At 38.7% G+C, this 17,367-nt stretch overlaps 1 protein-coding gene across 10 annotated transcripts in view; it reads right to left on the bottom strand.

Annotated features, from left to right (window-relative positions):
• ARHGAP12 (Rho GTPase activating protein 12) overlaps nucleotides 1-17,367 on the bottom strand; it is a 111,234-nt gene that overhangs the window by 22,983 nt on the left and 70,884 nt on the right. For 6 of the 10 annotated variants that reach the window (XM_027122008.1, XM_027122001.1, XM_027122000.1 and 3 more), the window contains 4 exons: nucleotides 12,500-12,625; nucleotides 8,911-8,985; nucleotides 8,567-8,581; nucleotides 1,416-1,477 (listed from right to left, as the gene is read on the bottom strand). In XM_027122008.1, coding sequence (XP_026977809.1) covers nucleotides 1,416-1,477; nucleotides 8,567-8,581; nucleotides 8,911-8,985; nucleotides 12,500-12,625 — 278 coding nt within the window. The remainder of the gene's footprint in view (nucleotides 1-1,415; nucleotides 1,478-8,566; nucleotides 8,582-8,910; nucleotides 8,986-12,499; nucleotides 12,626-17,367) is intronic. The other 4 variants (XM_027122003.1, XM_027122006.1, XM_027122004.1 and 1 more) reach the window with 2 other exon arrangements.

The raw sequence follows: 17,367 nt of genomic DNA, 5'->3' as shown, positions 1-17,367 counted from the left end.
GCATTCCAAAGTAAGTAGAAAATCTAAAAAACTAATTATCACAGGAAAAATGACAGCAATGAAAACAGGGAAAGTGGCCAAAGATCTACCTGCACTACATATGCCCAAAAGGGAGAAAAGAAAAAAAGATCCAATTCACATGACTTCTGCCAAGGAACAGCTTCAGGAACAGGTAATTGCAGTATTTGTAAAGCTATTTCAAAGCACTTAAAAGAAAAACTTCCAAGTACCAAAATCTGACAAAGTTCAATTAGAGCAAATCTAAAAAACTCAACTACATGTAAATTTTAAACTCTTTCTTAAACAACAGACTGCTCTCACTTTGGCTATAAAACCCTAGCATTTCAGCGGTTTTTTAAAACTGGGGAAAATGGAACTTACCTTACAAAGAGTTAATTTCCTTAATTTATTAACCAAAAAAACCCAACAGCCCAACAGAAAAAGAGACAAAGGGTATAAACTGATAATTCGAGGACAACAACAAAAAAGAAATATAAACGGCTTGTGGTACTCTACCCCACTAAAAAGGAACGCAAGTAAAAACACCATTTTCTCTCAAATCTCTATTAGCAAAGATCAAAGAGTTTGACACTGTACTGAATGGGCAAAGGCATGGAGAAATCCAAGGCTCCTGAGGTTGGAACTGACTGAGGGCCTTAGGGCACAATTTGGAATTGTATGAAAATGTCCAACTGCATATGGCCTAGCAATTCCACTTTCATAAAATATGTTCTACAGGCATATCTACATACTTGCAAAATGAACCGTGCAAGACACTGAGGGTAATACTGTTTGTAATAGCAAAAAATGGAAACATCCTAAATGTCTACCAATAGACACACTTGCAAATAAATAACAGTTAAATAAACTATGATGCAGCCATACAACATACAACTATGCAGCAGTTAAAAACTATGTGTCAGCTGTACATGCAATGAAATGCACCATCTCCAAGATAAACTGTTAAAAGACTGTGTTAAAAAAGTTAATCTATGCACATGTAAATGTATCTATTTTCCATCTCTGGAGGAAGACAGTACACCTCACTAGACATAACTGGTTACCTCTGGGGAGGGAAACTGATGGCTGGTCACTGACTTCTGACTACATGTTTTGTGTATGCTTGTATTTTGCCATGTGCATTTATTACTTATTGAAAAAAATTTTAATAAAGCGAATGCCTGCTCAGAATCCTCCGCCTTACCACCTCTGAATTTAATCTCACCTTTAGAAATAGGTCAAGACAAAGAAAAATTTTCCTCTACTTCCTGACAATCTTATATCCATCATATTAGAAAACACATTTGAAATTCTTTGAACCTGTTAATCACTTCTACTAGAATATAATTATATTCAGTTTTTATTTATATCAATCAGATGAAACATGTGAGAACATTAATGATCTGTGTACTTACCGAACCTTTTTCCCATTTTCAGTAATTTTTGTTACATTTAATAATCCATATTTCTCTTGACCCTATGATATGGAACAGAGGTATTACTGTTTATAGATCATTCATACAGACAGTGAAGTCCAAATTCTTACATAGGACTGAATCAAAATGATCTGGTACTCTAAATATTAGCTTAAAAGAAAAGATCAGTCAGTGTGTAATATGGTTAGTTCTAGACTACCTTAAGAATATAATTTCCTAATACTTCTGTAAAGTTTTTTCAGTTATTTTTGTAACTAAACACTTGGTCTGGGCTTCCCTGGTGGCACAGTGGTTGGGAGTCCGCCTGCCGATGCAGGGGACACGGGTTCATGCCCCGGTCCGGGAAGATCCCACATGCCACGGAGCGGCTGGGCCCGTGAGCCATGGCCGCTGAGCCTGTGCGTCCAGAGCCTGTGCTCTGCAACGGGAGAGGCCGCAACAGTGAGAGGCCCGCGTACCGCAAAAAACAAAAACAAAAAAACACTTGGTCTTCTCAAGGAATAGCAGCCATAAGGTAAAATCAAATTAAATTTCCACATGAACGCTACAAATCAGCACTGGAAAAATGATTTATGACTTCCTGTTCAAACCAAGTGATACAATGCTATAAATACCACAAAAAAGGAACTGTTTACTTTGCTGTCATTTTAGAACAGTGTAGTCTGAAAATTATTTAAGATACTAACCTACTTTGTCAGAATGTGAAAATAAGTAGGTAGAACAAATGCAGTGACTGTATTTAATAAATTACTTAAAAGTAAGTGGCACTATGCATAGAACTGGCCTTAATGTGGCATAAAGAATTCAATATGTTGCTTCATTAACATATTATCAGATGGCAAATTGAGCGCTGGACAAACTAGATCTATTAGTCAGCTGATGTAAAAAACAGCAACACAGCTTTATCATCAAACCCTAGGAAGGCAAAAGTCACTGTGCTCAAGTTAAATGTTATCTTAAAATTCTTCCAGGTGGAACTGAAGAAGCACTTTCTCATTGCTCTAGCCTTCTACAGTCAAATGAATTTAATCAAAATGCGTTTGTGCCCACAGCAATCATCCATTAGTGAGCACTGTATGAAAATGACCAAGCAGCCAATTTTCCTTCAGTTAAAACACACACACACAACACACACACAGGAAAAAATAGTCTCAATTCAGAATTTATTTCTAACTATTTACCTCAGCTATTTTCTCAATGTACTTTAATTAGAAAAAAAACTCTTTCTTGTATGAGAGATAAACATAGCATTATTTTCTCACTAATGTCTAAAAGATAATGTCTGAAAGTTTTGCCTGGTCTGATAATAACTCACATCTATAGACAAAGCTGACAAACTATTATGTTATTCACTTTTGTTATACTGGGAACTTGGGAAATATCCATATTACTACAATTTTTTCACAAAGCATAGGTTAGATCTCCTTAGATATGCAAGTCTGATACATTTCGTAAGAGCTCTCTGTTGCCTCTCAATAAAAATATCAATTACACGGTGATAAGTATGTACAGGACGTTAAGTAAGAACCTTCCCAATTTACCATCAGAAGCAGGGAGGGAAAGAAAAACTTTCAATGATCCAGGAACTAAGTAACATTAATCTGAGAGGATGGGCGCTGGTGATGTGAGCACAGGAACTGGAAGGGCGGAGGTGGGAATAGCCTAGTAAAGAACACCAAAGCTGGAACTATGCAGGGTGAAAAAGCAGACACAGGAAGGAAATGCCAGCATCCAAACAGGAAGAAAAATGGAAGGGACAGCAGCAGTGACAGACGGCCAAAGCCTACGGGGGAAAGAGACGCTCTGGATCAGGGATTCTTACCTGAGTCGTGGCTGGACCAACACCGCACATAATCGTGCGTGTACATGCATCGCTCAAGGGAAAGGCCCAGAGCTCCCATGAAATTCTCACAGGGACCAAGACCCAAGCACTAATGCTCTAAGCGGTAAGCACTCTAACGTGAACATAAAATAAGAACAAAATGTGCCACGTCCCAAACGTACCAATACAATGACCATTACCACGCGGTGTGCAAAGTCAGAGTGCTCTGAGGAAGGCATACCTAACTCCACCTGAGAGGGGAGCAGGGAGGAAGAGGAGCTTCCCGGAGACCCTGACCCAGGAGCGAGCAACAGGAGTCGGCCACACAGAAGCGACGGACAGGCGAAGGCACAGAAGCTGGAAGCGCATCATCTCTACGCGGCTTAGTTCCCTCAGCGTACGGGGTGCAGCAGAGCAGCAGCAAGAGAGAGGGGGCAGCGGAACGAGCAAGGCGGGAGCAGGCGACGCAGCGCCACCGGAACGGTGTTCTGATAACTCCTATCAATGCAAGAGGTGCTGACGGCCTGGCCCAGGGAGAGGCCTGAGAGGGTGAAGAGGGGCCACACGTGAGCGCGACTCGGAAGGCAGGACTGACAGGGACAGGACGGGAGGTAAGAGGCAAGATCGGGGAGACTCCCAAGCTTGAGCAGCTGGGTGGCTGGGGGCCCTCAGCTGCAACGACAAGCTTTAGAGGAGCCGTCCCTGACCCCTGCGGTAGGAGCTCCTCTGCCCTCCAATGACTGACGACAGCCCCCAGGTTGTTTCCTTCGTCGCACCTAATGCAAAGCACAATTACGTATTATTTATTCGCCACCTACTGTCAGGCTGTCCGTCGGGACCACATCTGCTGTGCTCACCATGTATGACAGCGCCCAGCACAGCGGCTAGCATGGTGCCGGGGCTCAACACATGTTTGTTGAAGTAATTAACCAACAAAGCAGCCGTGCTATCACACTACCAAGAAATGTAAGAGAAGGTCAGTGATGGAGAAAATAAAGCTTTAACTTTTAAACACTGAGGTTCTGAATTTGACATAAAAGTGACAAGCAGGCAGATACAGGTGTAGATTTCAGGGGGGGATTTAGGCAGATTACCATTTCATACTGTGTGGTGTACTCTTCTCTACTTAACATGATTCAAAGTCAACCAATGTTTTTGTGTAGCTTACTAAAATAACTTCATAAAAATACCTTGTTAAGTCCTTTAAAAACTGCCCATACTCACACATGAATATTTCTTAGTCTAAATATGTCGATACTCTAAGGGAAACTTTGTGTTGAAAATAAGCAGGAATGTTTTAATATGAACTGGCAAAATATGGTTAAATTTTAACCAAAAATATTGTAGTAAGATTGTCCTATCCTAATTAAGGCAAGAAAACAATAAAATGTCAGTTCTATTGAGTAATCTGGGAAAACTTCCACAGGTTCATAATCACTTTGCAGGCTCCAGAATTTCTAATCGATTTTACATTCATTTAGTAAGATAAGCATTTCCCAGTTTTGGCTAATAATTATTATATATCAAAATCAATACCTCCCATTAAAATCTTTATCTTCAGTTAATCATGTTATAATCATGTAATAAAAAGATTCTTTCTCTACAGAGTAAGTAACCTTGCCCTGTGGTATGCTGAAAAAGAACCAGCGTGACAGAACTTCCAGAGCAGGTAGATCCATGCAGACCCTCAAACCAGAGGCTGCCGTGCAGAGGGGAGGAGAGGTGGGGAAAGGGGCAGTGACTGCTTAATGGTAGGGGGCTCCCTCTGAGGGGATGAAAGTGTCCTGAAACTGGGCAGGAGTGACAGCTACACACATTTTAAATACACTAAAGCCACTGAACTATATAAAGTGGTTAATGGCTAATTTTATGTTATGTGGATTTCACCTCGATTAAAAAAAATGTTTAAAGAACCAGTGTTATAAAAAATTGTTAAAATCATGTTTTTAAAAAAGGCTTTAGAATAGTAATATTCAATGAAAAAAAATTAGCCGATTTGTCCACTAAACCCTTTTGGTAACGAACGTGTTGAAATGCCCTTTTCTCCAAAGTGGGTAAAGCATTTTAATACCATAATTGGAAACACAAGGTCAAAAGTTCAAGTTTCCAAATTATATACTTAAAATTGTATTCAGTATTCAGTAAATGAGAACTTTAAATGCATATCCTCATAGGCACACTGGGACAAACAGAGACGAGGTTCTTAGATCAGCCTACAAAATCCTATTTAATCCATGTGTGGCAGTCATATTTTAGAGAAATATCAATTTTAAAAAAATGTATACACTACCTATTTCAAAAAAGGACTTGAGGGCCTCCCTGGTGGCGCAGTGGTTGAGAGTCCACCTGCCGATGCAGGGGACACGGGTTCGTGCCCCGGTCCGGGAGGATCCCACATGCCGCAGAGCAGCTGGGCCCATGAGCCATGGCTGCTGAGCCTGTGCGTCTGGAGCCTGTGCTCCGCAACGGGAGAGGCCACAATAGTGAGAGGCCCGTGTACCACAAAAAACAAACAAACAAAAAAACAGGACTTGAAGTGACTATGAAAAATAACAATGCATTTGAAAACTGGAAATAAGACAAGAAAAAATGAACATGTTTAAAATTTAGATTAAGGGATGAAATTTTAATCTGGTTTAATTGGAGGAGACTGAATGAAAGCATCATATGCTACGTGAATAAAGCCTGTCAAACAAGACCACGTGTTCTATGACTCCACGCATGTGAAGTGTCCAGAAGAGGCAGACCTAGTGAGATAGAAAGCACATTGCTGGCTGCTTAGGGCTTGATGGGACGTGGAAGCAGAGGGGTGACAGCAACAAGTACTGCTTTTTGAAGTGATGAATGTTCTAAAATGACGGTCCTGATGGGTGCACTTATCTGAACATACTAGAAACCAATGAACTGTACACTTTAAATGGGTGAACGGTGTAGTATGTTAGTCATATTTCAATACGGTTTTAACAAAAAAAAACAAAAAAAGAGAGATTCAATAGGCAATCTGCAGAGATTTAAAGATGCCGTGAGGTAACTAACACTGATTACGATGTCAGTTTCTTTCTCTTACCACTAAGGCGTTACACCAACCAGATTTTAACTCACAAAGAACCAAAAAAAAGAAATCTGCTTGCATTAACTGGGTAAGAGTGGGAAAGACAGGCAAAAGACTCCATTCAAACAGGGCAAGACGAGAAGAGGGAGCAGAGGCTGCAGGAGGAAAGAAGAGACTCTGGGGAGCAGAAGCCCGGGGGGGCCAGACTGGGGCTTGGGGGAAAGGACGCTGCACACTTACAGGGAAACAGAACAGCCTCAGCAGAATTAACAGAGCTGTTCCTGTTTTCCACCCGAAGGTAAATGAAGAACGAAACAGAACCCTGCTGAGGCAGTTCCTTGCCGTGGCCACCAGAGGGGACCCTGAGTCTGGGGCAGTCAGGTGACTGGCAAACTCTTGTGAAAGGGGTAACTGCCTGGGGGAATAATTTGCAAACCGTCCTTTTAACTCCCATGCGAACACTTATAAACTCATGTTTCCAGGATTACCAAGAAATTCCCTTTTACCAAAATGTAAATAATTTATAAAAGGTCTTCTCAGAAGTTACATATTACCCATATTTAAAATAAGTTAAAAAGCGTTTCTGCCTCTTTTCTAGATGGATGGATAGATTAAGAATACTGCAGTAATAGCACCTTACATTCATACAGGAAATCCTGACAATACCACTAAAATCATGTTCACTTTGATCTTTATTTAATGTTCATGCACCCAGGACTGTGTTAAATAATGCAAAAGATAAAAAGTATTAGAAAGCAGCCCCTCTCTCTCTCAGTCCCTTCAAAGTTTAAACCCTTAGCAGAGAGCTGAGGGGCACATGAGGTAACTTTCACACCATTAATGCCATCAGTGACTTGAGAGCTCAAAGAAAAAGAAGAGATGCTATTATGCTGAGGTTAGTGTGGGCAGGCCCTAAGGGGTCATCCCACTGGTCAGCACAAGATTAACTGTAGGTGCAGAGAGGCTGAGGACCACGGTAGGCAGGGAAACCACCTGTGCAATATCAGCAGGACGGGTGGACAACACGTGATAGGAACCAAAAGACCTGATTTGCTCAGGGGATGGAGAAAAGAGCCAGACAAGGAAAACAGCATCTGTGAGAAACCTGTGCCTCTAGAAAATCAGAAGTATCCTAATAAACAAGAGTCTATTATAGTTTCTTAAAATTAAGGAAGTAACAATAAAAGTTTGTCTTCTGGAAAGCTTTAAAAGTTTCATTTCTTCCTTTTGGCAAAACCCCACGGAACAGCGGCTCTATGGTACTGGGGTTACGCTGGCCCTGCTCTAAGGAGTCTTTTCCTTGTCTAGTGGGGAAGACATTAACTGAGGGTTGGAAGTTCCTACAAGAAATAGGAAATGAGAAGAGTTACTCGATTTTACGGAATCAAATAACATATAATTAAATGTTATTAAGAGTATCACAGGGAAACCTGACCAAGTCTAGAGGATCTGAAGAAAATTCCGAGCCTGAACCAAGCTCTAAGGAATGACCAGAAGCTGACCAGGCAAAGACGTCGGGGAAGATGGGTTTCAGTGCGTGAAGGGGCTGGAGCTGAAGAGCAGGCTCCTTTGCAGAGAGTAGAGTAGCAGGGCTGCAGGAAAACACGCAAGTGGGGGCAAGGAGGGGGTATGAGGACCCGGGACAGGCGCAGTGTTGCAGAGCTCGTCACAAAGTTGCATCCTCCTTCTAAAATGAAAGAAGAGCCGCTGGAGGGGAAGAGCAGGAGGGGCAAATCACAGGCTAGACTTGGGGACGGGGGCGCTGCAAACACCAAGATCAAATAGGATTCCTCCAAAGTTACGACTGAAGAGAAGGGCTTCCCTGGTGGCGCAGTGGCTAAGAATCCACCTGCCAATGCAGGGGACACGGGTTCGAGCCCTGGTCCGGGAAGATCCCACATGCCGCAGAGCAACTAAGCCCGTAAGCCACAACTACTGAGCCCACGTGCCACGACTACTGAAGCCCACGCACCTAGAGCCCGTGCTCCACAACAAGAGAAGCCACCGCAGTGAGAAGCCCGTGCACCGCAACCAAGAGTAGCCCCCGCTCACCACAACTAGAGAAAGCCCGCACGCAGCAACGAAGACCCAAGGCAGCAAATAAATAAATGAATAACTGAAGAGAAGTCACTGTATCGCCAATATTACCTGGCCTAGGCTGGGCAATGCATTTGACAGCTTAGCGGGGGGGGGGGGGGGGGGGGGAGTGCGGGAAGGCATCTAACGCTCGTTAAGAAGGAGGGAAATGATTCTTACCTTTGGACTGCTGGCCTGAGGAAGGAAGGGTAAAGTGTAATTTGACAGTATTCTCCAGGGATTTTTATATTTATGTTTAACAGCCAAACATAAATTCACTGCTTACAAATATGGTATACAAGTTGATCACGAAGATACCATATTTTACATAAAAGGGGGAATTTTTAAATCAATAAAATCTGATTTTTAATTTAAACCTATTATCTGATTATTTTTTGAAAGACCAATGAAATTTAATAGAAGCCCAAGAGGTATTTTTAAACATTACACTTAGAGAAAATTAATTTACTGAAATTGATTGAAGTAATTGGACTATATTATCTATAAGCTGCTATCATACTAACTGTATCTTGGTTCTTTGGTGAAGAGGGAGAAGACTCATTTTCAGGATAGCAGGGTTTTGAGGCAGTTGGAGATTCCTACAAGAAATAAGTAATGAAAAATGTTACTCTATTTCATATAATTATATTTCTCCCTCTACTGACAGTGGGAAGGCTTAATAAGGGATGCTAAGAAAAATTTTTTCCTAGTTATTTCCCTTCTATATTCAGCTACGAAACTAATATGGTACAGATGTGAAAACTACAGATATCATAAAGTTTGCGAAATATGGCATATTTTATACCAATTACAGTAAATTTAAATACCGCATACGGAATTACTCAAAAGAAATGATGCATGTTGCCTTAAAATCATGATGTTGCATCAGCTTAAATTAACCATATTTAAAATAAGTAAAATCCAAACACTTACGGATAAAAATGTAACAGTCCCCATACTAACTTGCTCTTGGTATGAACCCTGGTTTAGGATTTAGGATTAGGCAAGGAATAGTCACAGGAACTACTTGGCAACTGCCAGAATGAGAACTTGTATTAAGAAATTAAATTGCTATTAATATTTAATATAATTTATAGCTAACTTTCCAATTATTAGAAATAAGCAAGATTGTTTAAAATGCAAAGAAGAAACCTCAGATTTACAGCTTAATAACTCACCAGGAAAAAAAAATATTTTAATGTCTAAGCCTACAAGAATATATAATAGGAGCAAACCAATAATGTGCATTTTTAAAGCAATTCTGCTTTGTTAATATTAAAACATGGTATGTGATTTCTACCTCAGATATCTGTAAAACTATTCATGGAGGATAAGACTGAAAAAACATTTTTTGGTACCAAGAGCCACTCGTAGCCAATGGTACCAATGGTATCTACCAAGCTCCATTTTTCTCTGTTCTCCTAAAAGCTCTGAATAATCTCAGGAAACGAGAATTAGGAAAATCATATGCCAATGTCTATTACTATTTTTCCTATAAAACCAAGCAGTTTACTTGGACATTCATCTTCACATCTGCATCATCTACTTTACTATACTTATGAAACTGGATAACGTACTGTTGATAAGCCTGGGAATTTGTATTAAATCACAATACAAAAAACCATTAATAAAATCCATTCACTTAGAAAGACGTCTCCAGGTTTATATCCTGTACAATTCGTAAATACAGAAACCAGGTAGCAGTGAAACTGCTGAAGGTAACAATCTTAAAATCCAAGACCTACACTATAAATAGAGAAAACATTAAAATCATTATCAAATATATCTTTATAAAAATTAATTACATTTAATGTCCAAATATCAGTTTAGCTTCATTTAAGTATTTTTATTAACAGCTTCAGATGTTTTACTTTTCAATTTCTTGACTTCTAAAAGCGTCTAATATTAAAACACTCTGAGAAAAAGAGGAAAGATTTGATGACCCATAAACTATAAAATAAGTAATTGAATAAAATGAATGGTAATTACAACTTATTTTTCATGGCATTATCAGTCCTACAGAAATGAAAACCATAGCAAATGGAGTAATAATGTAAACACAACAATTATAATTATTATAAACAATTTTACATTTACCCATTTGTTTATGTATACTTATAAATGTATATGCACATATAAATACATCTTAATGTCTACAAGCAGCAGGTTTTGGTAAAAATCATACATAGGCAGAAACAAACAGATGTATCCATACACACACACACGCACACACACCTAGCTCCACCAAGGTTGTCTGGCAACCGAATTAGGACCCATATCATCATAACAACATTCACTACATAGTATTAGGTTTCTCTGATTACCTTTCAAGTTATACGCATTTCACCCCTTATCAAATATTAGTCAGCTAATCTGGTATAGTATCAAATATTATCAAATATTATATAGCTAATCTGGTATCTGGTATAGTCCCTCTTTTATAATCTCAAATCTTAAAATCGTGTATACTGTGTAATGATAAATAGAAGAGTTTACTTGGTGAAGTAGCTATCTATGACTCCATTTATAAAGGTGGGGGGGGGAGACATGTCTACCAAAAATAAGTAGAGCTCTGGTCTCAAGAAAATCACGTTATCACATGCTGAAACAATTAGATGAAAAAGAATACATAATAAGAACTTCACGCAGGTTATTCTAATAATAGACTGAAAATGAATCTCAAGAAAGATTGTAAGGGAGTAACAAATTTTAAGTCTACGTCACTAAAATAACCATCCCTTTTGTTCTAGTACGAAGAGGCAGTAGAGTTGGCTCAACAACGGCTTTCGCACTAGAGCTTTCATTACATACAGTAGGAGCTTTCTGTATACACTGAACTGTAATCTGGTTCTTGGAGTTAAATGAATGTTTCTATTAAAATCTCTAGGACTCTTACCTACACAGGTTAACCTCAATGCTAGTATACTGGGTTGGCCAAAAAGTTCGTTCGGGTTTTCCCACAAGCGCTTATGAAAAACCCAAAGGAACTTTTTGGCCAACCCAATATTTTCAAGCATTCTTCAATAGACAGACTCCAAACTTTCATTCCTTTAATATGCCCCCTACATTCAACCACATCACATCCTTACAGATAGAAATCAGAAGTACTTGTCTGACTGACTGACTGACTGAGATAATTTAGAAAGGAATTTAGGACTGAAGGCACACAAACACAGAGAAATACGCCTCAGGAGAGTTCATCCTGTTTTCACTAACTACCTAAAAATGCAGGAAACATTAATTATGTCAAAGGAGCAGCCTGGTGGTAAAATAACAGAGTCCCCAGCGACCAATATTTTAGCTTTAGGGTGTTTCCACCACCCTCAGATTTTAACATTAGTATGTCTGCTGTTCTACAAATTCGTACTAATTTCCTATTCTATCCCCAAAATGAAGTCACAATGTAAAGATGTAACTCACAAGGAAATTCAAAACTTCATGGCTTTTCCAATCTCATGTTTGCATCAAAATCCATTCCCTGGGGCTTCCCTGGTGGCGCAGTGGTTGAGAGTCCGCCCGCCGATGCAGGGGACACGGGTTCGTGCCCCGGTCCGGGAAGATCCCACATGCCGCAGAGCGGCTGGGCCCGTGAGCCATGGCCGCTGAGCCTGCGCATCCGGAGCCTGTGCTCCGCAACGGGAGAGGCCACAGCAGTGAGAGGCCCGCGTACCGCAAAAAAAAAAAAAAAAATCCATTCCCTATTTGAAACAGAGAACATGACTTCTCAGAAGCACTTGTGCAAATAGCACTTAGGGAAACAGGAGGAGCAGGGTTCCAATCTTCCCTGGGATGGGAAAGTTAGTTAAACGTCTTTACCGTTAAACCTCCTAGAGACTGAAGACAAACAACGGATATGTGACTTTAAAAAGAGATTATGAAAAAAAACCTGTCACCTACTAGGCCCAAATGTATCATGGAACACATCGTTATGCCACATGTAAGTCAGTCCGCTGTGCAAAACTCAAAAAACTTCAATACCAAACCCCACTCCGGGACAAACTGATATGACATACGATAAACCGGTCATCACCAAGGTATGAGGTTCAGCTGAGGAGAAAACACAGCATAAAGAACTTGGCAGAGTTCGCAGCAGATGTTCTCAGAAGGTCCTACCTTGTCATTGGCGTCCAGCACAATGGTGCTATGTCTCCACTTTGTCAGCACTATTGGTTCTTGCAGCCGCCTGTCCAGACTCCTACTTTTAATAATTTCTCTTTGCTGCTGAGATGAGGCATTATACTAAAGAAAACAAATTATACCTCATAAATAATAGAAACAAAAGTGGAATCTAAACATGCTGGCTCCGAGTGACACATGGTGTTAGGCAAAATTCACCACGTGACACTAACCTGAGTTCTCTCATCTTTGACCAGCACTGTGACACTATCAAGAAGATCACAGACTTGGGTACTGGAGAGACCAAGTTAATGTTATCTTTGGCAAAACACTTAATCTCCACAAGGCTAAGTTTCATCAACTATAAAACAGATATAACGGAAATAGGGTTCTAAGGACGAAACAGTATAAAAAGTGCCAGATGTAGCCCAGATAGGTTCTCAATAAATATTAGTAGTTATAATTTATAAAATGAGGTCACTGGACAAATTAATTTTTTAAGGTTCCTTCTACTTCGAAAATCCACGTGAATTCAATTTGTGGTTTAGGTTTTTTTAAAGATGCTTTCATATACAACAGTATTCTCACATTTAAAGTTGTTTTTGTTTTTACTTTTACTTTCCATATATAGGCCAAACACACTATTATTTGTTTCTCTGAAGTGGTGAAACATAACCGAGTCAAAAGGCAGAGACGGTACTCCTTCCAAACACCAATCCTGAACATACCAGTTGTGTACAAAGGCTAAGTAATAACTACCAACTGAAAATGAAATATAAAATTAAGAACACATTATCAATAAGGTATTAGGTCTTGTGAGTATCTGAAATGTCAAGTAGACCACCAGGCATAAACATTTGCGAAATGCGAGGTTTAAGAGTTATGCCGTTTTATACAGGCAGTTTTAATAAATTATAAATAATAAATTATAATAAAATGACAAAAGAAAATTCACCTGCTTTTTAAGGGATACATCCTTCTCCTGAAACCAAAGGATACCTAATATCTACTTCTCTAAAAAGCCCAGTAAATCTTAAATTTTAATGACTTGTAATTTCAGTGAAATATCTTATTATATGTTACACTACTAAATCTCAGTAATATATTATTTATATTGTTTTTAAAATTTAAAAACCTTCCAACATCTTTCTCCATAATATGCCATTTCTTCACTTTCCAAAATGAGTCCAGACAGGTCCCCCAAACTGTTTCCAAAGCTGTTACTTCGTTTTTTACATTAAAAACTTGCCAAAGCCGGGCAAGCACATGCGGGTGTATGTTTTTCATTCACTGCTGCTTAACAAACCGCCATCGTAAAATCTGTCACAGAAGTTAACAAAGGGATCACTTCTAGAATGAACAAAGACGAAGCTTAAAGCCTTCCCCCCAAAAACTTCTGCGCCGTAAATCACTAAGTGAAGAGAGACCGAGTTATTAAGCAGAGCTCCTTCCAGACAATCATCATTAGCAATAATTAAAATGTGTAGATGAGTGGAAGCTTGTGTGTGGACTTTAATGGATACCTACCCTAGCTGTTGAGCTTTATAACTACAGTTGTTTAGAAATCCTTTCCAAGGGGCAAGAAAAATAATGTAAAATTAAACTGGGTAATATTCACAATTTAAAAGGTGCTGGTAATTTTATTAGGCAACAGTATGTTGATTAAAGCACCAATAAAATGTCATATAAAATCTAGTGTAGACAGAAGACAAAAATAAAGTGTCACATAATCAGAGAAAAGAAAAATAAGATGACACCACAGCTAAAATACACACACACACACGTGTAGTTAAACAAGATGGCTAAAACAACATTTTAGAAATCTTTTTAGAATACCTTTTTTCTTTTAAGAATTTTAATTGCAATTTTATTTGAATTATTTCAAACATACAAAAGAACAGCGACTATAATAAAAAACCCACCACAAGCTCCAGCATATCTAACATAAAACAGGTACCTTTTTTTTTTAAAGAAAAAAAATACTAGAGTCCTCTGAAGACATCTTCCAGATTCCATTCCTCTCCCTCCCTCCCTGACAGTACCATATAGTTCAGTGCTCACCATTCTCACGCACTTTACACTTTAGTACATATGTATGTATCTGTAAATACACAGTACCTGTAAGCTTTTAGATTTTATAAAAGTGGAATATCACATGCATCAATCTTCAACTTGCTTTTTCACTCAACATGTTTTTATTAAAACAAAAAAACCTGCATCCACATTGGTGAGTATGCAGCTCTAACTCATTTGTGTTTCACTTCTGTGTAACACTACATTATATGCAGATACCACGACCATTCTGTTGTAAATGGACATGTCCGAGGTAGTAGTACTAATTACACTTCTACCGGCAGAACATAATACTTTGGACTGCCCTACTTGGTACTGTTGAACTTATATGCATTTGTGTATAAAAAATAAATGTATGCACACGTGCACAAATTTTTAAAATTCTATTAGAAGAGTGAAATGTTATCTCTTTTGCCTTCTCTGATTACTTATAAATTTGAACATCTTTTCATATACTTATTTCATGAATCTCCTCTTCTCCGTATTGCTTAGTCATATACTTTGCCTGTTTTTGACTGGGTTCTCTCTCTCACTAGTGTGTACAGAAAGAACCAAGAGGCTCTTTATATATTTAGGCTTCTAAGGCTTCGTAAGCTATGTGAGTTGAATGTAGCTTTTCCGAGTCTGAAGCTCATCTCTTGCCTTTTGTGTACGGTATCTTTTGTATCAAAAGGTGTTCTGTTGAATTTTATGTAGTTGTGTCTGTCCATCTTTCCCTTTATAATTTTTCCTTATATAGTCTTGTTTAAGAAATCCTTCCCATTCTTAAGTCAAAGATATTCTTTGACATATTCTTTAGCTATTAAAGTTTTGCTTATTACGTTGACAACTGTCATCTACCTGGAATTAATTACTAGGTGTGAAGTCAAGATCTATGTTTATTTCATTTCTTCATGTGAATAACCAATAATCTTCCCAACATTTATTGCACAGCCCACGCTTTATCTGTTAATTTGTGATGCCACATCTGAGATTCCTATTCTGTTGTGCTGGTCTATTTCTCTACACATGTGCCCACAACTTAATCACTACAGCAGGAACCCCATCCCTACCCCCAGATTCTCCCTACTTAGGAACATTTTGGTTCTTCATAGACCTTTGTTTGCAAATAAAATTTACCATCAGTTCAAGACAAAAAAAAGGTAGGGACAGCGACAGGAAATGGAAATACAGTGAACTTACTGATCAATGGGGACATTTATAAAATTAAGCGTCCCAACCCAAGGTCATAATGGTGTATTGCACCATTTCAGGTCAACTTTTATGTCCCTCAATTCTGCTCTGAAATTTTCTTCATTAAGATCTTACAAACCAAACCTTCTGCAGGCGTATTCTTAGTTATGACTCTTCTTAGCGTTGCTGCTGCTTCTAATGTAAAAAAGATCTTTATTCCTATCACGTTTTCAAATTGACTTTTTATTAGAGACATGGGTGCTTTTTAGGTTGATTTTAATATCATCACTCTTCAGTTTGCCGAATCTCCTGATTTTCTAATAATCAAAAGAACTGAATCTTTCAATTCATTTTTTTTTTCTTATTTTATTGTTGAATAGAAACACTGATGGGAAAGTTACAGTCTAGGTCCTAACTCTATTGGCAAAGCTTCTGTAATCGCACCATGAAGTATGAGGTTTACTGTTGATTATATGATAAATAACCTTTAGCATGATGTAATATATCATTACATGTGAAGTGATCTTTTTGTAGAAACATATAGTTGGGTCATGGTTTTTTGTCATTTCTGATTAACAGCTGTGTTTAAACCATTTACACTTAATGTAATTATTTATATGTTAGGATTTAAGTCTATTTTATTTGTTTTCTGTTCTGTTTATCATTCCCGTTTCTCCTTTCTGGCCTTCCTGTGGACTACCCTGAGGAGTTTTTACTATTATAGTTTAATTTACCTGTAGTTTCTTGAGTCTATCTCTTGTTACAGTTTCTTAGTGCTTGCTCTAGGGATTACAATGTACACACTTAATTTCTCTCAGTCTACCAACATCAGCATTTTACTATTTCAAGTGAAATGTGGAAACCTTACCAACAATTACATCATAGTACTCTCCCCTCTCTATGATATAGTTGTTTTAAATATCATCTCCGCCTACAATGAGTACTTCTTCAGAAATGTTATAATTTTTGCTTTAAAGGTCAAACATAATTTTTAAAACTCTCCTCAGATATTCATGCTTCCCACTGTACTTTCTTCATTCATAATGTTCCAAGTTATCTTCATTTATCATTTCTCTTCTGTTTTAAGGACTTCCTATAGCAATTATTTGAGAACAAGACTGCTAGTAATATATCTCTTAGTTTACTTTCATCTGAAAATGTCTTCATTTCACCTTCATTCCTGAAGGATATTTTTGCTGGATGTACAATTATGGGTCGACAGGTTTTTTTTTCAGCATTTGTAAAATGTTACACCACTTCCTTCTGGCTTCACGGTTTCTGATAAGACATCCATGCCATTCAAATCATTATTACCCTACAGGTACTATGTTGTTTCACTGAGCTGCTTTCAAGATTTTTTTTGGAGGAGGAAAAGGGAATTCATTAGTGTTCAGGCACCTGGGTGTGGGTCTCTCTGAGTCCACCCTGTTTAGGGGAATTCATTAATTTTCAGGCACCTGGGTGTGGGTCTCTCTGAGTCCACCCTGTTTAGGGGAATTCATTAGCGTTCAGGCACCTGGCTGTGGGTCTCTCTGAGTCCACCCTGTTTAGGGGAATTCATTAGCGTTCAGTGCACTGGGTGTGGGTCTCTCTGAGTCCACCCTGTTTAGGGGAATTCA

The sequence above is a fragment of the Aethalodelphis obliquidens genome, unplaced genomic scaffold, assembly GCF_003676395.1.
Source record: "Aethalodelphis obliquidens isolate GAN/ISIS:26980383/991018 unplaced genomic scaffold, ASM367639v1 scaffold23, whole genome shotgun sequence".
In the NCBI taxonomy this organism is placed as follows: Eukaryota; Metazoa; Chordata; class Mammalia; order Artiodactyla; family Delphinidae; genus Aethalodelphis; species Aethalodelphis obliquidens.
Note: the sequence above shows the minus strand (reverse complement) of the source record. Positions and strands in the feature narration are given on the sequence as shown.